At 39.7% G+C, this 21,805-nt stretch overlaps 1 protein-coding gene across 2 annotated transcripts in view; it reads right to left on the reverse strand.

Moving 5' to 3' along the window:
• The window catches only part of fras1 (Fraser extracellular matrix complex subunit 1), a 439,192-nt gene that overhangs the window by 170,918 nt on the left and 246,469 nt on the right, over positions 1 to 21,805 (reverse strand). For both annotated transcript variants that reach the window (XM_060826343.1, XM_060826334.1), the window contains exons 24-27: positions 17,412 to 17,552; positions 15,703 to 15,843; positions 8,125 to 8,265; positions 4,412 to 4,682 (exon numbers count right to left, since the gene is read on the reverse strand). In XM_060826343.1, coding sequence (XP_060682326.1) covers positions 4,412 to 4,682; positions 8,125 to 8,265; positions 15,703 to 15,843; positions 17,412 to 17,552 — 694 coding nt within the window. The remainder of the gene's footprint in view (positions 1 to 4,411; positions 4,683 to 8,124; positions 8,266 to 15,702; positions 15,844 to 17,411; positions 17,553 to 21,805) is intronic.

A 21,805-nucleotide genomic window follows, 5' to 3' on the forward strand; every position in this document is an offset into this window, starting at 1 on the left:
GAATTGTTGAGATTAGATTCCGACTGTTCCTATGATTCTCCTTTGCCCAATAACCAGATCCATTGAGCTGACAAGACCACTGACCTGCTTTGGATTCTAACCTGCCCAGTTTATCTAAACAATTGTTGGTCTTGAGCCTTCAGACCAAACCATCAGCTGTACCAACCTTTCAACTACTTGAACGCCCTGTCTGATCATCAGCTTTCTTGCAACATTAGAATAAGTGGCAGCATTTCAGCTGCATGCAGCTGCATTTCCTCTAAATCTTCTCCTGCCTCCGTCAAGTCACCGTCTGCATTTGACTGGAGTCATTAGCAAAGTGGGACAGGCAGTTGTCAAACCAGAGTTGAGCTTCATCCTCAACAGTATCAAAGTTAAAAAAATCACACAACACCAGATCATAGTCCAACAGGTTTATTTGGAAGTACAAGCTTTTGGAGCGCTGTTCCTTTATCAGGTTAACTCACTACTTGACGAAGGAGCAGTACACCGAAAGCTTATACTTGCAAATAAACCTGTTGGATTATAACCTGGTATTGTTTGATTTTTAACTTTGTCCATCCCAGTCCAACACCAGCATCTCCACATCATGATCAACAATACCAAAGACAAGTTTGAACTGCAGATTCCCATAGATGTAATAAAGTCCCACAACACAAACAGCACCAATGCAAAAATGCAATTCACATTAAAAAGCAATGATGCCTTCTGCTGACCTCAAAGACAAGTGCCCACAAAGCTCTTTGGGTCTTGATTTCCCCTTGGTCAAAGGCGGTTTACATTTGGTGCCAAGTGAAAAGGGTGCCTTGGTGTGCAGCAGTGGTGATGAATGCAAGAAAGTAAAACAAGAACAAAGGTGCCAAGTGGTCCTTTCAATCTGTTTTGCCCTTCAATGAGGTCACTGTTGATCAGGAATGAAACTTCACAGACCCATTATTAATCAATATATCTTTATTCCTTTGGTTAATAAAATCCCATTAACCTCAGACGTAAAAGGGACAATTTATTTATCAATTCCCATTTGTGGAAGCAAATTCCAAATTTCCAACTGTTCACCTGTTTAAGTATTTTCTAATTTCACTCCTCAAAGATCTGACTATAATTGATAGCTTATGTCTATAGTCTTAAATATTCAAACCAGCAGAAATAGTTCCTCCCAATCATCTCTGTCACCCTAATCTCGAAAATATGAGTCAAATCACCCATCTGACTACCAGGAAATACAATCCTCGCTTGTGTAGTGTCTGTGATGTAACCATTGATTATCTGTTTTTTTGAGATGTTGATATGAAAGGGATGTTCTCAATAATTTATTTCCATGCCTCCAGTCTGGGACGGGTCATGGGGAGTGGGGAGGGGGCTGGGAGAGGAGGATACCCTCTCAAGAAATATGGAATTATTAACAGCAACTTCTGGATTCTGATTGGCTTCGTGCAGATTCCAAAAGTTGCTGTCATTTGCAATGGATGAAATGCTGACAATTACACCATTATTAATAGAGCAAATTCTGAGTCATTAGGGATTGTACTGAACTAATCTTCCTAAATGAGCACTCAAAAACCTGCACTAATGCCCCGATTATAATGCCGGTGACATTCACCTCTCAACAGTGAGAAACATGGTAGATTGACATAATCCAGGCATCTCCTGCTTTTGTGCTATTTCCTAGTTTTCTGTTCAAGTTTTAATAGAAAATGATGAAAACTCTCGAGATTTTAAAATCATAGTGCACAATTATTTGGTTATAATTTTGTTACAATTTGTTTAATTATAATTTATAGTCCAATTGCTCTTTGAAAATTCACAAATGTCTTAGTGTCCCAAATTCTGCTCCCTTAAGATAAAGAGTGTACCAGATTTTCAATTTTCTTGAATTCTGAAATCACCTCCTTTACACAGACTGTCCCTATAGCACATTCTGCACTGATCATTAATGTCATAAAAACAAATGGGTTGGAGATCATACTCGAGTGAAATTGCATGCCTCAAAATCAATAGACACAGAAATACTGAAGATTTAAAAGTTTGATTGGGCAAATGTTTTAAAATATATAAACTGTAAATTGAAATAATTCTTGTAGGAGAAGAGCACTCACTGCGACTGCAATAATGGAGACAGAAAGAGTGAATGGATTTCTGAGCTTCTCCCTGAAAACTGCCTGAAGTAATACACTTGAGATTTTCCTTCCAGTGAAAATGGCAACATTGTATTCAAAGAATAGAGTGGGGCCAGATTTTAACAATGAGTACAAGAATTTGAGTTCTTCAAGGTAGTATATTAGGCCCAGTCATCTACATTTGCTTCATCAATGACATTGCCTCCATCATACAGACAGAAGTGGGAATGTTGGCTGACGATTGCACAATGTTCAGCACTACTCAACTCCTCAGATACCAAAGCAGACATGGTCAAATATAGCAAAGCCTGGACAATATTCAAGTTTGGCATGACAAGCGACAAGTTATATCGCACAGGTACCAGACAATGACCAGCTCCAACAAGAGAATCTAACCATTGCCCCTTGACATTCAATGGCATTACCATCACTGAAGTCTCCCATTATCAACATCCTGGAAGTTACTTTCTATGAGACTCCGAACTGGATGAGTCATATGAGTACTCTGACCACAAGAGCAGGTCAGAGGCTAGGAATCCTGCAATGAGTAACTCACCTCCTGACTCACCGAAGCCTGCTCCCCTTGTACAAGGTACGAATACAGTAATAGAGCAATAGAAGAATACTCCCCAGTTGCCTGGATGAGCACAGTTCCAACAATGCGCAAGAAGCTTGACACCATCCAAGACAAAGTAGTCTGTTTGATTGGCACCTCAATCACAAATACCCACTCCATTCACCACAGACACCCAATGGCAGCAGTGTATATATAATTTAAAAATGCACTATGTAAGTTCATCAAGGCTCCTTCGACAGGACCTTTCAAAGTCAGGACCACTACAATCTAGAAGAATGAGAGCAGCAGATACATTGGAACAATACCACCTAAGTTCTTCTCCAAGCCACTCACCATCCCAACTTGGAAATATATCACCATTCCTTTTAATCCTTTAATGGCATTGTGGGTCTACCTAAACCAAATAGAATGCAGCAGTTCGAGCAGACAGTTCACAAATAGCTTCTCAAGAGCAACTTGGGGGTCAGTAAATGCTGGCCCAGACAATGATGCCAGTGAGTGAAGGTGGCCTCTAACTTGCCATGCTTACATTGCTCCAGGAGCAGTGCCTCAGAGAACATGGCTAGTTTTTGGACAATTCCAGCTTTTGATCAACCAGTTTGAGACAATGTACTTGCATTACACCACAAAGTGTGCATGTAATATTGAGATTAATAACTGTACAATTAGCATCTCATTATTTTGCTTCAGCAACTATTCCAACTACATTTGGTTTGAATATTAGTGTTGAGTGATGCACCAGTTACTCTGCCCCATGTTAAAAGTGTGGTGCTGGAAAAGCCCAGCAGGTCAGGCAGCATCCAAAGAGCAGGAAAATTGGTGTTTTGGACAAAAGCCTGATGAAGGGCTTTTGCCCGAAATGTCAATTTTCCAGCTCTTTGGATGCTGCCTGACCTGCTGTGTTTTTCCAGCACCATATTCTCAATTCTAATCTTATGCATCTGTAGTCCTCACTTTCGCCTATGTTACGTTAGCTGTAATTGATTCACTGTGAACATTTTGACATGTTTTCAGTGAACGTTTGCAGGTCAGGTGAGCACGTTTGGTGGTATTCAGCTATTTATTTATGCAGTCAGATAGTAAATTTCACAAAACGCTCAACCTTTCCTGTGAAAGCAGGAGATGTCTATACAAAGACAGTGAATGATATATGAACCTCTCATTAGGTGCTTAATCCTGAAATGTTGTTACAATTAGAATGCTGAGTGTGCAAAGATGGCATTCATCTACAGGTAGCAGTCAATACTATTGTCTGGCATTTTTCCTTTATTACATTTGCGTACACTTTATTACTAGGGAAGAGCTCACAAACTCTTGGTTTGACTAATGTTGACTTATTGACCTCATTCACAATTACATGCCATGTAGTGATTTTGCATCCCATGTATATTATTAATGTTGTATGATAAGAAAACCATAAAATTGATTGTTTCTCAAATGATTTTCTTGAAACTATTTTGATCTATTTCATTTCCATTATAGTAAAATTAGATGCAGTGTAAAAAAATTAAAGCACACTGAATATAGTCACAAATCATGGCTTTCAAAATTGATTTAAAGAAGTCTAAAAAGCTCTTCAAACATCACATAACACAAAGGCAGGTCACAACCAAAAGCAAATGTATTTTTCAACAGTGCATGCTGATTTTAATAATGCCAAAGACAGAGGGAATAAGCAGGGTACAGTGAAGAGGTGTGCTGTAGTGAACATATTTACCTTGATTTTTTCTTGTCATGAATAAAGAGGATGTTGTGCTTCCTCAATTCTTGCATGGTGAACATATCTCCTTTCTGAAGGTGGATTTGCTTCCCTTTTGCCATTTTAATCAGTCTCCCATTGTCAGGGGGATTAACAATGTGGAGAATGAGATCTTCAGTGGGTGTGTCTGCATCATAAATGTCCATATAGGTAGGGTCCAGTACCTGACTGCCACCTATGCCCACGTTTACAGATCTGTTTGCATGAAGGACTGGTGCATAAATATTAACTGCAAAGATAAAAAATAAGTTTGGTTCACTCAGTAATAGTAAGAAATATTCCTTTGTTATACTGCCCAAAAATTGGCTTTCACAAAGGATAAAACTCAAGGGGTATTGGCTGGAGAAGTCTCCCATCTCCATCTTGCTGTGACCTAGAATTGTTTTCCCTTAGCTTCAGCAATGAAGGCAGTCAGCCACCTAATCACCATTGCTATGTGCGAAAGTTGAAACAGCAGTAAAACCAAGCATCTGGGTCTATTGCCTGCTCTTTCAAAACTGAGATCACTAAGCCCAGAGATCACCAGTAAGAGGGGTCATGGCAATCCCTGGGGCAGCCCATTTAATTGGGAGAGGGCCCAATGGAAACAGTTGCAAAGTAAAATTTCCACATTCAACTTTAACTAAGTGCCTTGTAACCAGGTCAACAGCACTATTACAGCTTCTGTCAGATATTTTTGTTTGTAGTAACCCTTATGAAAAGGTTCAGTAATTTCAAAACCCTTCTACCACCTAAAATATGATTTATATAACACTCATAAGAGTAAAATAAAACATGCAAAGAATATTTCATTAATGGTGTTAAGGAAGCAGGTATTTAATTATTATTTCTGACTGCATAAAATGTAGCCCTTAAATCGATAATATATTCCCTCTCTCCAATAACGTTTAATTGAAGAGGTGCCCACCAGCAGCTGTAATATACGTGGGACCACCTTCTGATTTTGCGCTGTACTGAACATTATTCCATCTCCACTCCACACTTTGGGCAGAAAGCTAACCCACTCTATATTGCATATGTGGCAACTGCATTGTGCTCCCAACACTTGACTCACAACTCTGCCTCCAGCTGCTGCTCCAGTTTTAGAACCACTGCATCAATATGGCATTTATTTTCTACTTCCTGCAGCCAACTTCAGGTCAACCCAAATAATGTTATCAATCAGCACCTCATGGCAGAAGTTTAATGTTGAAGTTTAGTAGAAGCTGAAACACAAGTCAGAGAACTCTAACTTGCCTTATCCAAACAAAGATATATCACTCAAGGAGAGAGTGCAACAAAGGTTTATGAAACCAGTTCCTGGGATGGAGGGATTGTCCGAAGACAAAGATTAAACAGACTGGGCCTATATTCACTACACTTTAAAAGAATGAGAGGAGATTGATTCCAAATTTTTTCTAAAAATTATTGCAGGAATCAATAGGCTGAATGGAGAAAGAATGTGACCCCCACAAGCTATTTATTTGGTGGGAAGGGGGCAAGAGGACACAGTCTCAGAATAAAAAGGAGGCCATTTAAGATTCAGATTAGGAGGAATTTCTGCAGACAATAAAGTATCTTTGGAATTCTCTGTTGTGGAGGCTCAGATGTCAAGTATGTTCAAGATTGAAAAGTGATAATTTTCCACATACTATATGGATATGGGAATTGTTTAAGAAAATAGTATAGATGTAGATCAGCCGGGATCTCACTCAATGGAGGAGTCAGCTGGAGGGCTGAATGGCCTACTCAACTTTTATTTCTTAAGTTTATTTTTCTTTATAATATCAGGGTCCCATTAAATAAAAGACGACTTTTAATCCCATCAGTTTGAATTGCATTGGAAGCCATGTCTCAGGGTGAAAGGCCATTAAGGTATACTTCTTCCAAAATTTAAAATGCAATTTATATTTACACTACTGAAAGAAAAGTTAAATATTTTGAAGTAACCCGCATATGTGACACAACAATAATGAATCTAAGGCATTCATATATCAGAAGGGTTTGCAATGCGAGTTTTAGCAGTTTCATCTCATGCCAAAATTATCTCTGAGGTGGCAAATTCCCACATATTTATACATGCTACAATACTTAAACTGCTTAAATTTCACCTTGCACTGGAACATTTCATCCCACTTGCCACTTGGACTATCTAGGAGACAGACAGTGTCAGCATAGGTTTCACGCCAGAGACTAGAACACAAAATCTAGTCTGATAAACTGAGGGCCAACTTCTTTCCCAGATGAATGTTAAACTCCCATGGTATTATTTTAAAGAATTGGCAGCAAAATCCTCCTCAGTATCCTTTTCTGCCTCATCCAACATCATTAAAAACTGACTATCTGGTCTAAATTTATCACAGTGTTCTTGCCACGCAGCAGTTGACTTCTGTGTTTCCTATGTTACAAATGTGAATATACTTCATTAGATGCAAAGTACTTCAGGACAGCCTAAAATTGTGAAAGGTGATATATAAATTGTACTATAACACAGGTCTGTTTTGTTCCACTTTCTACTCTGGGGCCATTTTCTAAGTAACTTTAGACACAGATTTCAGAATGGAGTCGACAGACCAAATTAACACAAATGACATCCGGACATAAAGCATCTCATTTTTATTTTGTGACTTGGAAAGAAAATTGATGGCTGCAGCTGCTCTTCAATTATGACCCATTTGTTCACAGTTTTTTTTCAAAACAAACCTTTGTTTGTAAAATGCAGTCTTGTATTCAACAGTGCTGACACTGATTGTCATCTGAAACCTAGCTTTACCTCTACCTGGATGTCTGAGGGAAAAGATCTAATCACTATCTGAATTCTGATCAAAAGCTTGCACGTTTCTCTTATATTTTGTCTACTGCATTCATAATCAGTACTAATTGTTCCAAATCTTCCATGGAGTCAATGAAATGAATAACAAATGTTTATCTAGTCGAGTTAACCATGCCATAGCTTGTCATCGTTTTTAGTATTAATACAACCAATATGCTTTGGAAACTAGATGAGAATTAGAAGATCAACTTCCTCAATATCCCTCTTGAGCAAGCTGTTTCATATCCAGTGTGTAAGCAGCCTGGAATCTAAGCATAAGAGACATCACATTCCTGCTTTGGAGGAAGATGATTTTTGATGCCAATGCTGGCAGTGCGCACGTACTCAATGCATTCTCAAAAATATGAAAAATTGCAATTTAACAAATACAACTACAAATGGTTCCCTGCTGGTTCACTCCTACTCAAGTTTTTGTTTGAACAGCTTGATATTTCTGTACCCATTACGGGCACCAATTCATTTCACAGCTGGACTTGGCTGAATTTTTGAAATGCAGGCCTTCGCTTTGCTCAGAACTTCAGCTGTCAACCTTCTCTTGAACACCTGCTCAACAGGGATGTTACATTATGTCCTATGATTTGCAGAGTTGGGGTTAGCATCAAGTTCCAAACAAATCTGAGGCTACAAAAGTCAATAAATTCTGCTATTTTTAGAGGAACAGCCGTTCAAAAGCTGCTGCACTCTACTCCTACCTGCTCATTACCACAATGTTCTATGCATGCCCCAAAAATACAAGGCACCTATGTGAATTGTTCAAATTGACCTAGCAGATCACGAGGTCACCTTACTTAAATAGATTTATGCAGCAGCACACGGATTTCCCACACCATTGCAGAGTCAGCTATTATTTGTTTCTTACCTTTACAAATTCTCTTGGACATATTACCATAGTAACCTGGACCACAATCAGGAACACAGAGTTCATTCTTCAGGAAGTTGCTGCTATCACATAACTTGCACTGCAAGGTTCTGTCACATTCTAAACACCCAGGAGAACAGGCTATAAGTTGAGAGAGAAAAAAAAAAGAAACATGTGAGACATGAAACTGTTGAAACTGAGGAGACCTGGAGCAACAAATGAACAACAGTGATTCAAAACATGCAAAGCCAAGTAAATTGAATGTGACAGGTATGAATCAGTGGGGGCATCTGAGGTAACCATTAAAGGAACTTATTAAATTATTCATCAGTTATTTGGGAAGATCAAATGGTTGAATATCCCGCTACAGGGAAAATAATGCACTATGCTGTACCAAGCAAATTCCTCTATATTCAATGAACCAAACAAGCTTCCACTCATGGATTTAGTTATGAACAGAAGTGTCAACTTGATCTATGTTGACTTTGTGTGAGAAAGATAACTCCTTCATCTACAAAATAATTACCACACAATCAATATCTCTGCAGGATTCTACTTATTTTAAAACATTTAATGTTCCCTGGAAGCATCTGACGTATACAATGGAGATAATTATTTCTTAAATAGGAATAAAAAGCTTGTGCCTCACTGTCCTAAGAGTCTATTGAGGTTGGAACTGGAGGAGTAAATGAAAGGACTGACACAAAAAAACATTTGATAAGGTGCAACAAGGTCATGATACAAAATTAAAGGCCATGGGATGGCAAATGCAATAATAAACACATATGGGTTAAGGTACAGAAAAGCAGACAATAGTGAGTGAGTGGCTAAGTGCATGACGATATGGGGAATTATAAAAGTTCCAGTTTGGTAAACAAAATAGAAAAGCTGAGTATTTTTGAAATCATGACAGAGTAGGAAACATCGACATTCAGAAGAAACTGGATTGCCCTTGTACACAATTACGTGAAGGTCATATGATGGTTGTGTAATCAACGAGAAAGGTAAAATGATATGTTAACATAAATAACAATAGGATTGAAGAACAATGGAAAGTAAGTTTTATTATATAGTTATTTAGGGTCTTAGTGAAGGCACAGTTGGATTACTGTGCAAAGTTTTAGTCTCGTTAACTACAATAGGTTATACATGCTGGAGGAGTGCAACAAAGATCTACTATCTGATTCGCAAGATAAGATTTTGCTATGAAGAGACATGGAGTAGACGAGATCTATATTTTTTAAAAATTAGAAACATGAGAGGTGAACTCATGCAAACAGATTAAGGTGCTTAAAAAGATAGGTGCAGGAACAATGTTTTCCCAAAGTGAGGAATTTGGAACTAAGAATCACAAACACAAAATAAGAGCTCGACCATTTAGGACAGAAATAAGGATTTGTCTTACTCAAAGGTCATGAACCCATGGATTTCTGTATTCCAGACAGGAAGTATAAAAAGACACAGTTTGAGAGATTTGGGAGATTCTAGGCAAATAGTTTATTACGCCTTTTTTTCTAAGAATTGTGATTGAGTGCCTACAAAAGGAGAAATGTCATGATGATGTCAGTCAGCATGGACAGGAACATGCAGTGTCTCAATCAGGCTCACTATTACCATCCCTTGTATATCATTATGTTCAGAAAAACCTGTTAAATGTTTTCCCTTGTGAGTGCAGACTTGATGTTTTCACTAGGTAGTGGGAGCAGTGAAAGGACGTAGAGAGACCTGAAGCAGTCAGAAACAAAGAACCACCTACAGGGATTCCTGGTCTGGAAGGTACAAAAATGTCACAACAGGCAGGAAGTAGGAAAAAAATAATTTTCCAGGAATGGTCCACAGCAGGCTCAGAAAGAAGTGACAACTTGAAAGAGAAGACAAGAGCATCAACAGGCAGCAAATATCTAAACTCAATTGGGCCCATGGTAATTGTCCAGGGAAGCCTTAAGATTACAGCAAAGTACTAGGACTATTTACTTAGACAAGGGAAATGTAGAAAAGCTGCACCAAGGGAGGAAACTCTGGAGACAGTCAACAGAGCTTGCATGAAAAAAAAGGAAAAATATAAAAGGCCACAGGAGGGAAAAGCAGCAAGCCACAGAGCCTTTCAGCTGAAAACCATATGGTAGATGTATATAGGCAGAATACTGCTACACATGGAGATGGGAAATGAAAGGATGCACATAAAGTCTGCCAGAAGAATGTGCAGGAAGCCACAGAGTAGGTCCCTGCCATTAAAGGACCCTATACGGAGGAAAACTGCCCAACCAGTGATACAGGGGGTCACAAATCCCAGGAGGGAGGCCATTTCGGAACTGGACCAGTGACACAAAAAATAAAAACAACCAACATTCTGTTCAAGAATTGGAGGAATGTGATGATTATTTTCCTGGGAGGAAATTTGCTGACCCAATGGATGACTTCTGGTCCCCAGATGTAACAAACACACCACTGGATTTCAGATCTGCTGATTACATTGACTCAACTTCTGGTATGCAGGTATAGTGATTAATGGTTTAAAAAAAAATAAGTTTAAGTGGATTGTCAGCTCTGGTCCATTCTGACAGATCCTTTGTTGTGTTTGATGTGGTGATTTCTTTGACTGTCTTCTATTTAACTCTAAGCACACTGCATTCATTTCTCTCAGAGGAGGAGCCAGAACAGAGGGAGAAACTAGTATATGGAAATAAGGTGACCAACTGTAAGAGGAAATTGTAAAACTGAATTTCAACTTTTAGGAAAGAGTAGCAGAGAACAAAACTCTTATTGATGATCTACTGGTAGAAGATAATGATAAAGGCTTGGATTGTGGAGCAGGAAGGATGTTTCTGAGCTACAGCATAAACTTACAACAATAATTTAAAAAATGAATATTCAGAAAAAAGCTTCAAATAGCTCAACAAGCAGTAGCTCAACAACTGCAAGCAGTTAATGAAAAACTATCCAGGGAATAGAAAAAAAAAGTCCAAATTAGATCAAGTCAATTATGAATCGAATTATTAATTATTATTTTGCGTAAATGTTTACTGAAGTCTACAATCATCAGCAAGCCTCGGAATCCAACAACATATTGTACAGAAACCCTAATCACAGAACCTCTACATTTAAAGTGTATCTTAGCAAAAGTGAAGGTTCAGCACCAAGTTAAGCTTGAACATAATTTTATTCAAGGGCCAAATACGCCCAACTATCTAAAAGAAACTGCTAAATTACAAGTCTAACTACCAATGGTAACACAGGGACATCAAATCTTCGAGAGTGGAAAGTAATTATTTCTTATAGAAATCAATGTTTGCAATAGCTACTTGAAAAGATCACAAAATACAAAGACAACTGCCCCATCATCTCCAACAGAAGTAACCAAATGGCAAAGCTCTAGAACCACAGCAAAGAAACAAATGTGAATGAATAATACTACTTCAAGAATGTAAAGGAATTGTTACCAGTCCATTGGCAAGTGTGATTATAGAAAATCAGAAATTATTGGACCTCAAGAAAGAGACTTTGTGGAGTGCCCAAAGATGGATTCTTAGAGCAGCTGGTGCTGGAGCCGACCAGGGAGAAGGCAATTCTGGATCTGGTATTGTGCAACAAACCAGAATTGGTCAGAGATCTCGAAGTGAAGGAGCCATTGGGAAGTAGTGACCATAATACATTAAGCTTCAATCTGCAATTTGAGAGGGAGAGGGTACAGTTAGAAGTGACAGTACTTCTGTTGAATAAAGGGAACTATGGAGCTCCGAGGGAGGAGCTGGCCAAAGTTCAATGGTGCAATACCTTAGCAGGGATGACCATGGAGGAACAATGGCGGACATTTCTGTGTATAATGCAGACGTTGCAGGATCAGTTTATTCCTAAAAGGAAGAAAGATCCCAGGAGAAGGCATGGGCGACCGTGGCTGACAAGGGAAGTTAAGAAACGTATAAAGTTAAAAGAGAAAAAGTATAACATAGCAAAGATAAGTGGGAAAACTGAGGACTGGGAAGCTTTTGAAGAGCAACAGAGGATTACTAAAAAGGAAATACGCAGAGGAAAAATGAGGTACGAAGGTAAACTGGGCCAATAATATAAAGGAGGATAGTAAAAGCTTTTTTAAATATGTGCAAGGCAAAAAAATGGTTAGGACTAAAATTGGGCCCTTGAAGACAGAAACAGGGGAATATGTTACGGGGAACAAAGAAATGGCAGAAGAATTAAATGGGTACTTCAGATCTGTGTTCACTGGGGAAGACACAAGCAATCTCCCTGAGGTAACAGTGGCTGAAGGACTTGAACTTAAGGGAATCTATATTTGCCAGGATTTGGTGTTGTAGAGACTTTTAGGTCTGAAGGTTGATCAGTCTCCGGGACCTGATGGTCTACTTCCCAGGGTACTGAAGGAGGTGGCTCGGGAAATCGTGGATGCGTTGGCGATTATTTTCCAGAGTTCGATAGATTCGGGGTCGGTTCCTGAGGATTGGAGGGTGACTAATGTTATACCACTTTTTAAGAAAGGTGGGAGAGAGACAGCAGGAAATTATAGACCAGTTAGTCTTACCTCAGTGGTGGGAAATATGCTGGAGTCTATTATAAAGGATGAGATTACGGCACATCTGGATAGTAGTAACAGGATAGGACAGAGTCAGCATGGATTTATGAAGGGGAAATCATGCTTGACTAATCTTCTTGAACGTTTTGAGGATGTAACTCTGAAGATGGATGAGGGAGATCCGTAGATGTAGTGGGGTACATGGACTTTCAGAAAGCTTTTGATAAAGTCCCACACAGGAGGTTAGTGAGTAAAATTAGGGCGCATGGTATTGGGGGCAAAGTACTAGATTGGATTGAAAATTGGTTGGCTGATAGGAAACAAACGGTAGTGATAAACAGCTCCATTTCGGAATGGCAGGCAGTGACCAGTGGGGTACCGCAGGAATCCGTGCTGGGACCGCAGCTTTTTACAATATATGTTAATGATATAGAAGATGGTATTAGCAATAACATTAGCAAATTTGATGATGATACAAAGCTGGGTGGCAGGGTGAAATGTGATGAGGATGTTAGGAGATTACAGGGTGACCTGGACAAGTTAGGTGAGTGGGCAGATGCATGTCAGATGCAGTTTAATGTGGATAAATGTATGGTTATCCACTTTGGTGGCAAGAACAGGAAGGCAGATTACTACCTCAATGGAATCAATTTAGGTAAAGGGGCAGTACAGAGAGATCTGGGTGTTCTTGTACACAAGTCAATGAAGGCAAGCATGCAGGTACAGCAGGTAGTGAAGAAGGCTAATAGCATGCTGGCCTTCATAACAAGAGGAATTGAATATAGAAGCAAAGAGGTGCTTCTGCAGCCCTGGGGAGACCACACCTGGAGTACTGTGTGCAGTTCTGGTCTCCAAATTTGAGGAAAGACATTCTGGCTATTGAGGGAGTGCAGCGTAGGTTCACGAGGTCAATTCCTGGAATGGCGGGATTACCTTACACTGAAAGACTGAAACGACTGGGCTTGTATACCCTTGAGTTTAGAAGACTGAGAGGGGATCTGATTGAGACATATAAGATTATGAAAGGATTGGACACTCTGGTAGCAGGAAACATGTTTCCGCTGATGGGTGAGTGCCGAACCAGAGGACACAGCTTAAAAATACGGGGTAGACCATTTAGGACAGAGATGAGGAGAAACTTCTTCACCCAGAGGGTGGTGGCTGTGTGGAATGCTCTGCCCCAGAGGGCAGTGGAGGCCCAGTCTCTGGATTCATTTAAGAAAGAGTTGGACAGAGCTCTCAAAGATAGTGGAATCAAGGGTTATGGAGATAAGGCAGGAAGAGGACTAATTAGGAATGATCAGCCATGATCATATTGAATGGCGGTGCAGGCTCGTAGGGCTGAATGGCCTACTCCTGCACCTATTGTCTATTAACTGAAAAAAAAAGGTTCAGAGAAGATTTCCACAATCATGCAAAGGATAGCCACAGTTCTTACAAACTGATTCAACAACATGATACTTTGATGGAAGAGAAAGGAAGTCTCTTACTGAAATATTCAGATCAGAAAACATTCATCCACAATCAAGGAGTGATTATCTTATAAATGAAAAGCAAACACTTGGGAGAAAGAACAGAAATCTTCATTCAAATTTTGTAGAAGACCACACTAGTAATTTGAGAGACAAGGTCAATTTCAGAATGGTCATGATCTTTTGAAGAAGGAATTCCAACACAAAATAAAGGGAGATACAAGAGTTTCAACTCTGAACACCTCGCTAGTCCAAATTTTCAGATGAGATTAAAACCCGATATGATGTGATGTTTGATGGTAGAAGAATGCTGCCACCATTCCTCTTGTTTTGACTGGCTCTATGTGTCTTTTTGGTTTACACTGATAGAGAAATTGTGGATCTCAACAAGAGCAGCGTTTGTCTGATGATAGCGAGACTCCAATAGAGGAGTGGCCTTCAGGTGAAACATGTGCCCCAGTCCTCTTCCTCCTTCAGAACTAAATAATTCTTAGGATGGATCCAGAGATGTTGATGTTCATTCTTAGCTAGCTTCAAGTTCATGAATGGAAATGTAATGCCATTTCTTTTACATTCCGATTATCATCAGAGGATGGAATCCCAATCTGCTGATTTACTTTCTTCCTCTTCCAAAGGAGCATTAGTTGGTGTATATCCATCCCCCTATCCTGAAAAAAGGCCTGAGAATATGGCTGGAGACAGAAACCTTGGATGGAAGAAACTTTGAGATGGTTTTGGGGCGGGTGGGTAGAATTAATGAGCTAAAAGGAAACTTGGGGTATATGTAGAAAAAAAAATGTAAATTTATTCTTAAGCATAGCTACAAGACGTGTGTGAAATAGTGTCAGATCTGGTGCTTGAGAATGGAGGGTCTCTTTCATCTTTGTGTACAGGGCAGCATAATGGCTCGGTGGATAGCTTTGCTGTCCCACAGTGCCAGGGACCCAGGTTGATTCCAGCCTTGGGTGACAGTGTCATTCTCCCTCTGTTTGTGGGGTTTTTTTTCAAGATGCTATTGTTTCCGCCCACTGTCCATGGATTGGGCATGCTAAGTTGCCCATAGTATTGAGGGATGTGCAGGCGAGGTGGATGATCCATTGGAAATGTAGGCTTACAGGGATAGGTTAGAGGGGCATTGGTCTAAGTGGGATACTCTCCAGAGAGTCAATGTGGACTCAATGTGCTGAATAATCTTTTTCCATGCTGTAGGGATTCTATGATCATTATGTGAAAATTTATTAAATGTTGACCCTCCTATGTGGAGCATAGACCTGATCATACTACCGGTGCTATTAGATTTGTTTTATCATTTTTACGGACCGAGATATAGTGAAAGGTATTATTTTCATGCGAGTCACACATTACATTAGTACATCAGGGTAACAGAACAGAATGCAGCATTACAGTTCCAGAGGCAAACTGAGCCAATTGTAATATCTACAGCTTGTAAGCACAATAATAGAATTATAAATGGAGATACAGCAAGAGCTTAATTAAGTTTCCATATATATCACTACAAGCAAACAGACTTTATGCATGAAAAAGTATTTATTTCTTTAGGCAACAAACATTAAATCTTACCTATACATTTTTGCTGACTGTGATCAGAGTAATATCTTTTCCCACAATCATGAACACACTGTGTTTCTAACAGTAGGTAAGGTGACTCGCACTGGCTACACACATCGGGGCTGCTACATTTCACACAGCGTTCATCACAACCTACAGAACGTAGAATTAAAACAGTCTTTAATGAAGTTAAACTGCATGTGGTTTCATTTCCTAAGTATAAATATTTTATTAAATATTCCCATTAGCGTTGATAACAAATGGTACGTGGAAACTGTTCAGGAAAGATGAGCAAAACATAAAAATTACTTCAACAATTGGTGAATAAGGAATGCATGAGAAATGTTCAACCACGATTACAAAGATAACAAAATGACCTTACAGTGAGCAAGGTAGGATGAAGCACGCAAGAAGAAATATTGGGTTCTTGTGATAAAGTGATGACAAAAGTCATGACTGATGTTACTCTACGTTTATACTGGAAAAATCAAAGTGCCAATAGCAGGTTACTATTGGGTTGTCAATATGTAAAAGACGAAATGCATTGGAGGAAGTTCAGAGCAGGTTTACTGGATTGTTATCTGTAATAAGTAGGTTGTCCGATGAGAAATAATTCATCAGACAGAGTGTGTTTTCACTGTAGTTTTGAAGAATGACCTGATTAAATAGTATAAAATCCTGAATCGTCTTGACAAAGAGGTGTGTCCAGAATTCGGGGCACTGTTAAATATTAGGGTCCCCAACTCAGAGATGAGGAATATCTTTTTCTCTTGTAAGACTTTGGAGTTCTCTGCCTCAGAAGATGGTGGAAGCAGTGTTTTTGTGCATTTTTGAGGAGGAGGTAAGTCAATTCTTGTTAGGCAAGGGAATCAAAAGTTATTGGGGTAGATGAGAATGTGGAATTCAAAAACACAACACAGTTTATCATACGGAATGTTGAAGCAGGCTTGAGAAACTGAATGTCGTACCTGTACTCCAAAATTTATGTTACATGGATGGGTTGGGTGGTGGAAGAGGGTCAGGAGGAGGGAAAAGCAATATTTTAACCTAATTACGTGGTGATTTGGATTGGGTGGAAATTTAAGGCACTAAAAATATGAGTCCTTTCTCCAATCTGCCTATTTCTGATTTTAATTGAGGTGGAACCACAGTGGGATGCCTCTAAATTAGTACCATGAGATAAGCTGGCAGTTTAAATTTGTTTGCTGAAAATGTGTTACTGGAAAAGCGCAGCAGGTCAGGCAGCATCCAAGGAACAGGAGACTCGACGTTTCGGGCATAAGCCCTTCTTCAGGAAAATTTGGTAACTAGGCTGTGCGCTTCATTGTGATTCGCTATTTGAATTTTAGCACTGCCTTTCTCCCAGCCTTGGAAAATCTCAGGAGGAGGGTTTCCTTTCCACACTGTTAAACACTAAAGGCTAAGTTTTGGTTAGACACTGACTCCAGGCACATGCTTTTCTAGTTAGACTCGCACCTTAATGATTGTTTGTTCCCATCTATACACCTAGTCAAGTTGTCATCCATTAATCCCTCAATAAACATAACCCCATTCCCCAGTTCCATTTGGCCTCAGGCATTTCTGCCAATCTCAACTGGATGATAACACTCACTATCCACTTACTGGCAACTGAATTCCAAAAGGAGAAAGAACGTTACTTTCTGCTCCTGGCCTTTCTTACATTGGCATATAATTTGGTGTAGAAACTGTAATGAACTTACGGATACATTCTTCTCCTGCTTTGTAGAAGCCAGCTGTGCATTGTTCTACACAGGAGCCCTCTTGCAATACATGACCATCCATACACTGCAGGCAGTCGGTTTTGAGGGGCCCCTTACAAGCATTGCAGCTCCAGTCACACTCTATCAAAAAAAAGGGGAGTTGTTAATTTATTTAAAGATGACAAATTCACAAAAAATACTTAATGGAAGAAGAAAAAGAATAAAATGTTCAATTGTCACTGAAGGATAATAAGCCTATCAAAAGAGAAGGTACCAACCATAATGAGATCACAGAAAACACCACTGATCATCAAGGGAAGATATATTTACTGGCTGCTAGCTAACCCGCTCACTCGACTCAGCTTTGACACAGGAGTAACCTCACAAGCCAATTAATGTAAACAAGAAATCAAAATTAGAGAAGAAATACTTCTAATGATGCTCATTTGGCGCAATATGTAATTATTAATTTCCAGAGTACAAGATCAATACTGAAGCAACATTTCTTTCAAAGCTTGTGCAATATAATTGGGCTATATAGTTGTCAAAGATAGCTCCACAACCAGCATACCTTGTACAAATTTATTATTCTGCTTGCACATACACCCAGACTGACTGCTGAAGTTATCATTCAAAAGTCTATAGTGCTGGCATGCAGTTCAGATGTGAAGGCCATGAAATACAGCTACTCTGACAATTCAGATATACAACACAATATAGCAACCTGAACTCTGCTCTGAAACAGGTCATCACATATTCACTCAAATGTTTCAGTAGATAAATGGACTGTCATGTGATATACAGCCAAACAGACTATACAAGTTCCCAGTTTAATTGCTGTTCATGGAATCAAAATGAGAAGTTTCAGTTAACCCACTGTCACTCATGGTGAAATAATGAAGAGGTAAAAACTGTTTAAAAATAAATCACAAGCAAATTTTACAAAGTGTCTCCTATTTGACATAGGATAGGGGCAGTGTGGAAATCTTGCAGACTTGGTGCAAATGCTACTCACACGTTTTCTCAGTATTTCCATGGTCTTCCAAAATTAGAAGTCCAATTGGAGAAACTATGGAGAAATTTGGATAATGTGAGAATGCTTCCAACTTTACCATCAAACTGATCTCAATAAATGGTGATTCTGGCAGTAAGTTTTGGACATTAGGAGAGGGGGTTTTCAGTATCACAATCAATTGGATTTGACACCAAAGGGGGTTTTGATAAAGGCATGTAAGATTTAAAATGAGCTATGCAATTAGGCTTACAGTGAGCAATTGGTAAAGCTGGTAGAATAAGTGAAGATGCTATCAGAAGCAAAGCAAAAGAATTTGCTTTACAAAGAATCATTAGTCAAACCGGTTCAGGTGCCCAATCTAAGATGGATAAATTGGCATGGGTGAAGATCACAGTGTCACATACAATGGAAATTTTGAAAATGCACATAGAAATGTCTGGAGACAACCTATGCTGTAATGCAGGTCAGTTCACCTTGATGCAGTATTCTTATTCAGTAATTTCCACTATGAGTTTTGTTCTGAGTAACTGACATTAGATTTGTAAAGATATAAAGAAATAAAAGGAAATGATCGATAACAAAGACACTGGAGATAAAAATGTAACTAAATAATTAATTAATACTACCATATGTTCAGTCATCTGAAATATCAATAATGACAGAGTGGAGCAAAATAATATCAATCTAATACTGTGCAAAGTACAGTAGCAATAATATTTCAGATGCAAGGATTATTCTGATGTGAATGTTCTCATTAATAGCATTCCATTTACTGACAGAGCCAATACTAAGACTAATTTATCAACCAATCAAACAATCTAATCTTCTAGTTACTGTGCCACACCTCATTCCAATGAGGCAGGAAGCATGCAAACTATCTGTGACCTGCTGATTGACATTACTGCAGCTTGAAATGCAGTTCAAATTGTGTTGATAACTGGTTACATGCCCAAGAAGGGACTTTCAATAGGTGCAGCTTACAAAACATAAAGGAAAGCTTTTTTTTCAGAAAGGTAACCACTTACTGAGAAGCTGAACTCAGCTACTGGAACCTTCTCAGCACAATGAAATGGAACAGCAGATTGGAGAGACAGTTTCCAGTTTCTTTGATGTAGGGTAGGATGCGGAAAGCAAGAGCAATGGATGATGTTTCCACAAGAGGCTAGAGGGTCCTCAAAGTACACACAGTGAAGGGAATTGCAGCATATGGCCACAAATGTCAGTTCATAATTGTGATCTGAGAACCTACATGCAGTATCAGAAAATGTTTCATGATCTCACATCTATACACAAAGTAAGTGAATGCATCTTCAAATCCCAACTCCTGTTTATTAAATCACCAACCTTTCATCCTCTTCAATGAACTACATCTCAATCAATCACACATCAGCCTAACATTCAAAAAGTCTCTTTCACATTCACTTAACTGATTGGAGAAGAAAGTGAGTACTGCAGATGCTGAAGATCAGAGTCGAAGAGTGTGGTGCTGAAAAAGCACAGCCGGTCAGGCAGCATCCGAGGTGCAGGAGAGTCGATGTTTCAGGCAATAGCGCTACATCAGGAATGTTCTTGCAGTTCCCACATACCTCCAGCTATTTGGTTATTGTAAGCATATCATCCAAACAGATTGCATCACCCTCACTGCCATTCTTCTTCTGCCCTTGCAGGACAAATTTGCAATAGCAGTAGCCCTTAGCAAAGAAGTGACAGTGGATAGGTCTGCCTGCATTTTCCTGAGCCATTAAAGGAGATAGCTATCTGCATTATATAGTTGACAGCGACAGAGGTAAGAGCCAAAAAGTGTGGTGACAGCAGTTCAGACAGCATCCAAGGAGCTGGAGAGTCGATGTTTCAGGCATAAGCTCTTCATCAGTAATGTTGTAGGTGGGCCAAGGGGACAGATATAAATGGGAGATGGGTGGGGTTGGGTGTAAGGTAGCTTGGAAGGCAAGAGGTGGATACAGGTGAGAGGTGATGGTGATAGGTCAGAGTGGAGGCTGGAGCGGAGAGGTGGGAAGGAAGATGGACAGGTTGGAGAAGTTCAGGAGGGTGGTGCCGAGGTGGAGGGTTGAATCTGGGATCAAGTGGGTTGAGGGGAGATGAGTGACAGGGGTTATTACATCAGGAGTCACAGAGAAGATTCAGAGCAGCAGTTTGTTCCTATCCTTTCTCTCTTCATAAATCCCGCTGCTCTTCCCTGTATCAGAAGGTCACAAGTTGGGATGTGTGCTGATGAGTACACTATGTTCAATGCCTTTTATCACTTCCGAGGTACTAAAGCAGTCTGTATTCATGTGCAGTGATCCTTGATGCCTCTTGTCCTCTTCATACATCTTAAGAACTCAGAACTTAACAACTAGGAGCAGGCCCCTTGAGCCTGCTCTGCCATTTAATAAGATCATGGCTGATCTTTTCTTGGCCTCAGTTCCACTTATCCGCCCTCACAACATCACCCTTTATTCCTTTAGTGTTCAAAAAAACCTTCTTAGTTTTAAAAACATTTACTAAAATAGCATCAAGGTGGGCACAGTGGCTCAGTGATTAGCACTGCTGCCTCACAGCACCAGGGACCTGGATTTGATTCCATCCTTGGGTGACTGTCTGAAGTTTGCACATTCTCCCCGTGTCTGCGTGGGTTTCCTCTGCATGCTCCGGTTTCCTCCCACAATCCAAAGATGTGCAGGTCAGGTGAATTGGCCATGCTAAATTACCCCTAATGTTCAGGGATGTATAGATTAGGTGCCTTAGTCGGGGTAATAAGGTAGGAGAATGAGTCTGGGTGGGTTACTCTTCAGAGGGTCAGTGTAGACTGGTTGGGCCAAAGGGCCTGTTTCCACATTGCAGGGATTCCATGATTCTATGAACTATTTCACTGGGCTGCGAATTTCATAGATTTCCAATCCCTGGATGAAGAAGTTCCTTCTCAGTCAGTCCTAAATCTGCTTCCCCAAATTTTGAGGCTATGCGCTCTTGTCCTAACTTTGCCTGCCAGTGGAAACATCCTCTCTATGTCTATCTTTTCTATTTGCTTTCATAATTTTATATATTTCTATAAGAATTTCTCCGAAATTCCAATGAATATAATCCCAGTCTACTCAGTGTCTCTTCATAAACCAACCCTCTCAACTCCAGAATCAACCTGGTAAACCTCCTCTGCACCCCCTCTAGTGCCAGTACATCCTTTCTCAAGTAAGGAGACCAAAGCTACATGCAGGTGTGACCTCAGCAGCACCCTATACAGCTGTAACATAACCTCACTGCTTTTAAACTTAATCCCTTTGGCAATGAAGGACAAACTTCCATTTGCCTTCCTAATTACTTGTATCTGCAGACCAACCTTCTGTGATTCATGTACAAGGATACCCAGGTCCCTCTGCAT

This window comes from Hemiscyllium ocellatum, chromosome 1 (assembly GCF_020745735.1).
Source record: "Hemiscyllium ocellatum isolate sHemOce1 chromosome 1, sHemOce1.pat.X.cur, whole genome shotgun sequence".
Taxonomy (NCBI): Eukaryota; Metazoa; Chordata; class Chondrichthyes; order Orectolobiformes; family Hemiscylliidae; genus Hemiscyllium; species Hemiscyllium ocellatum.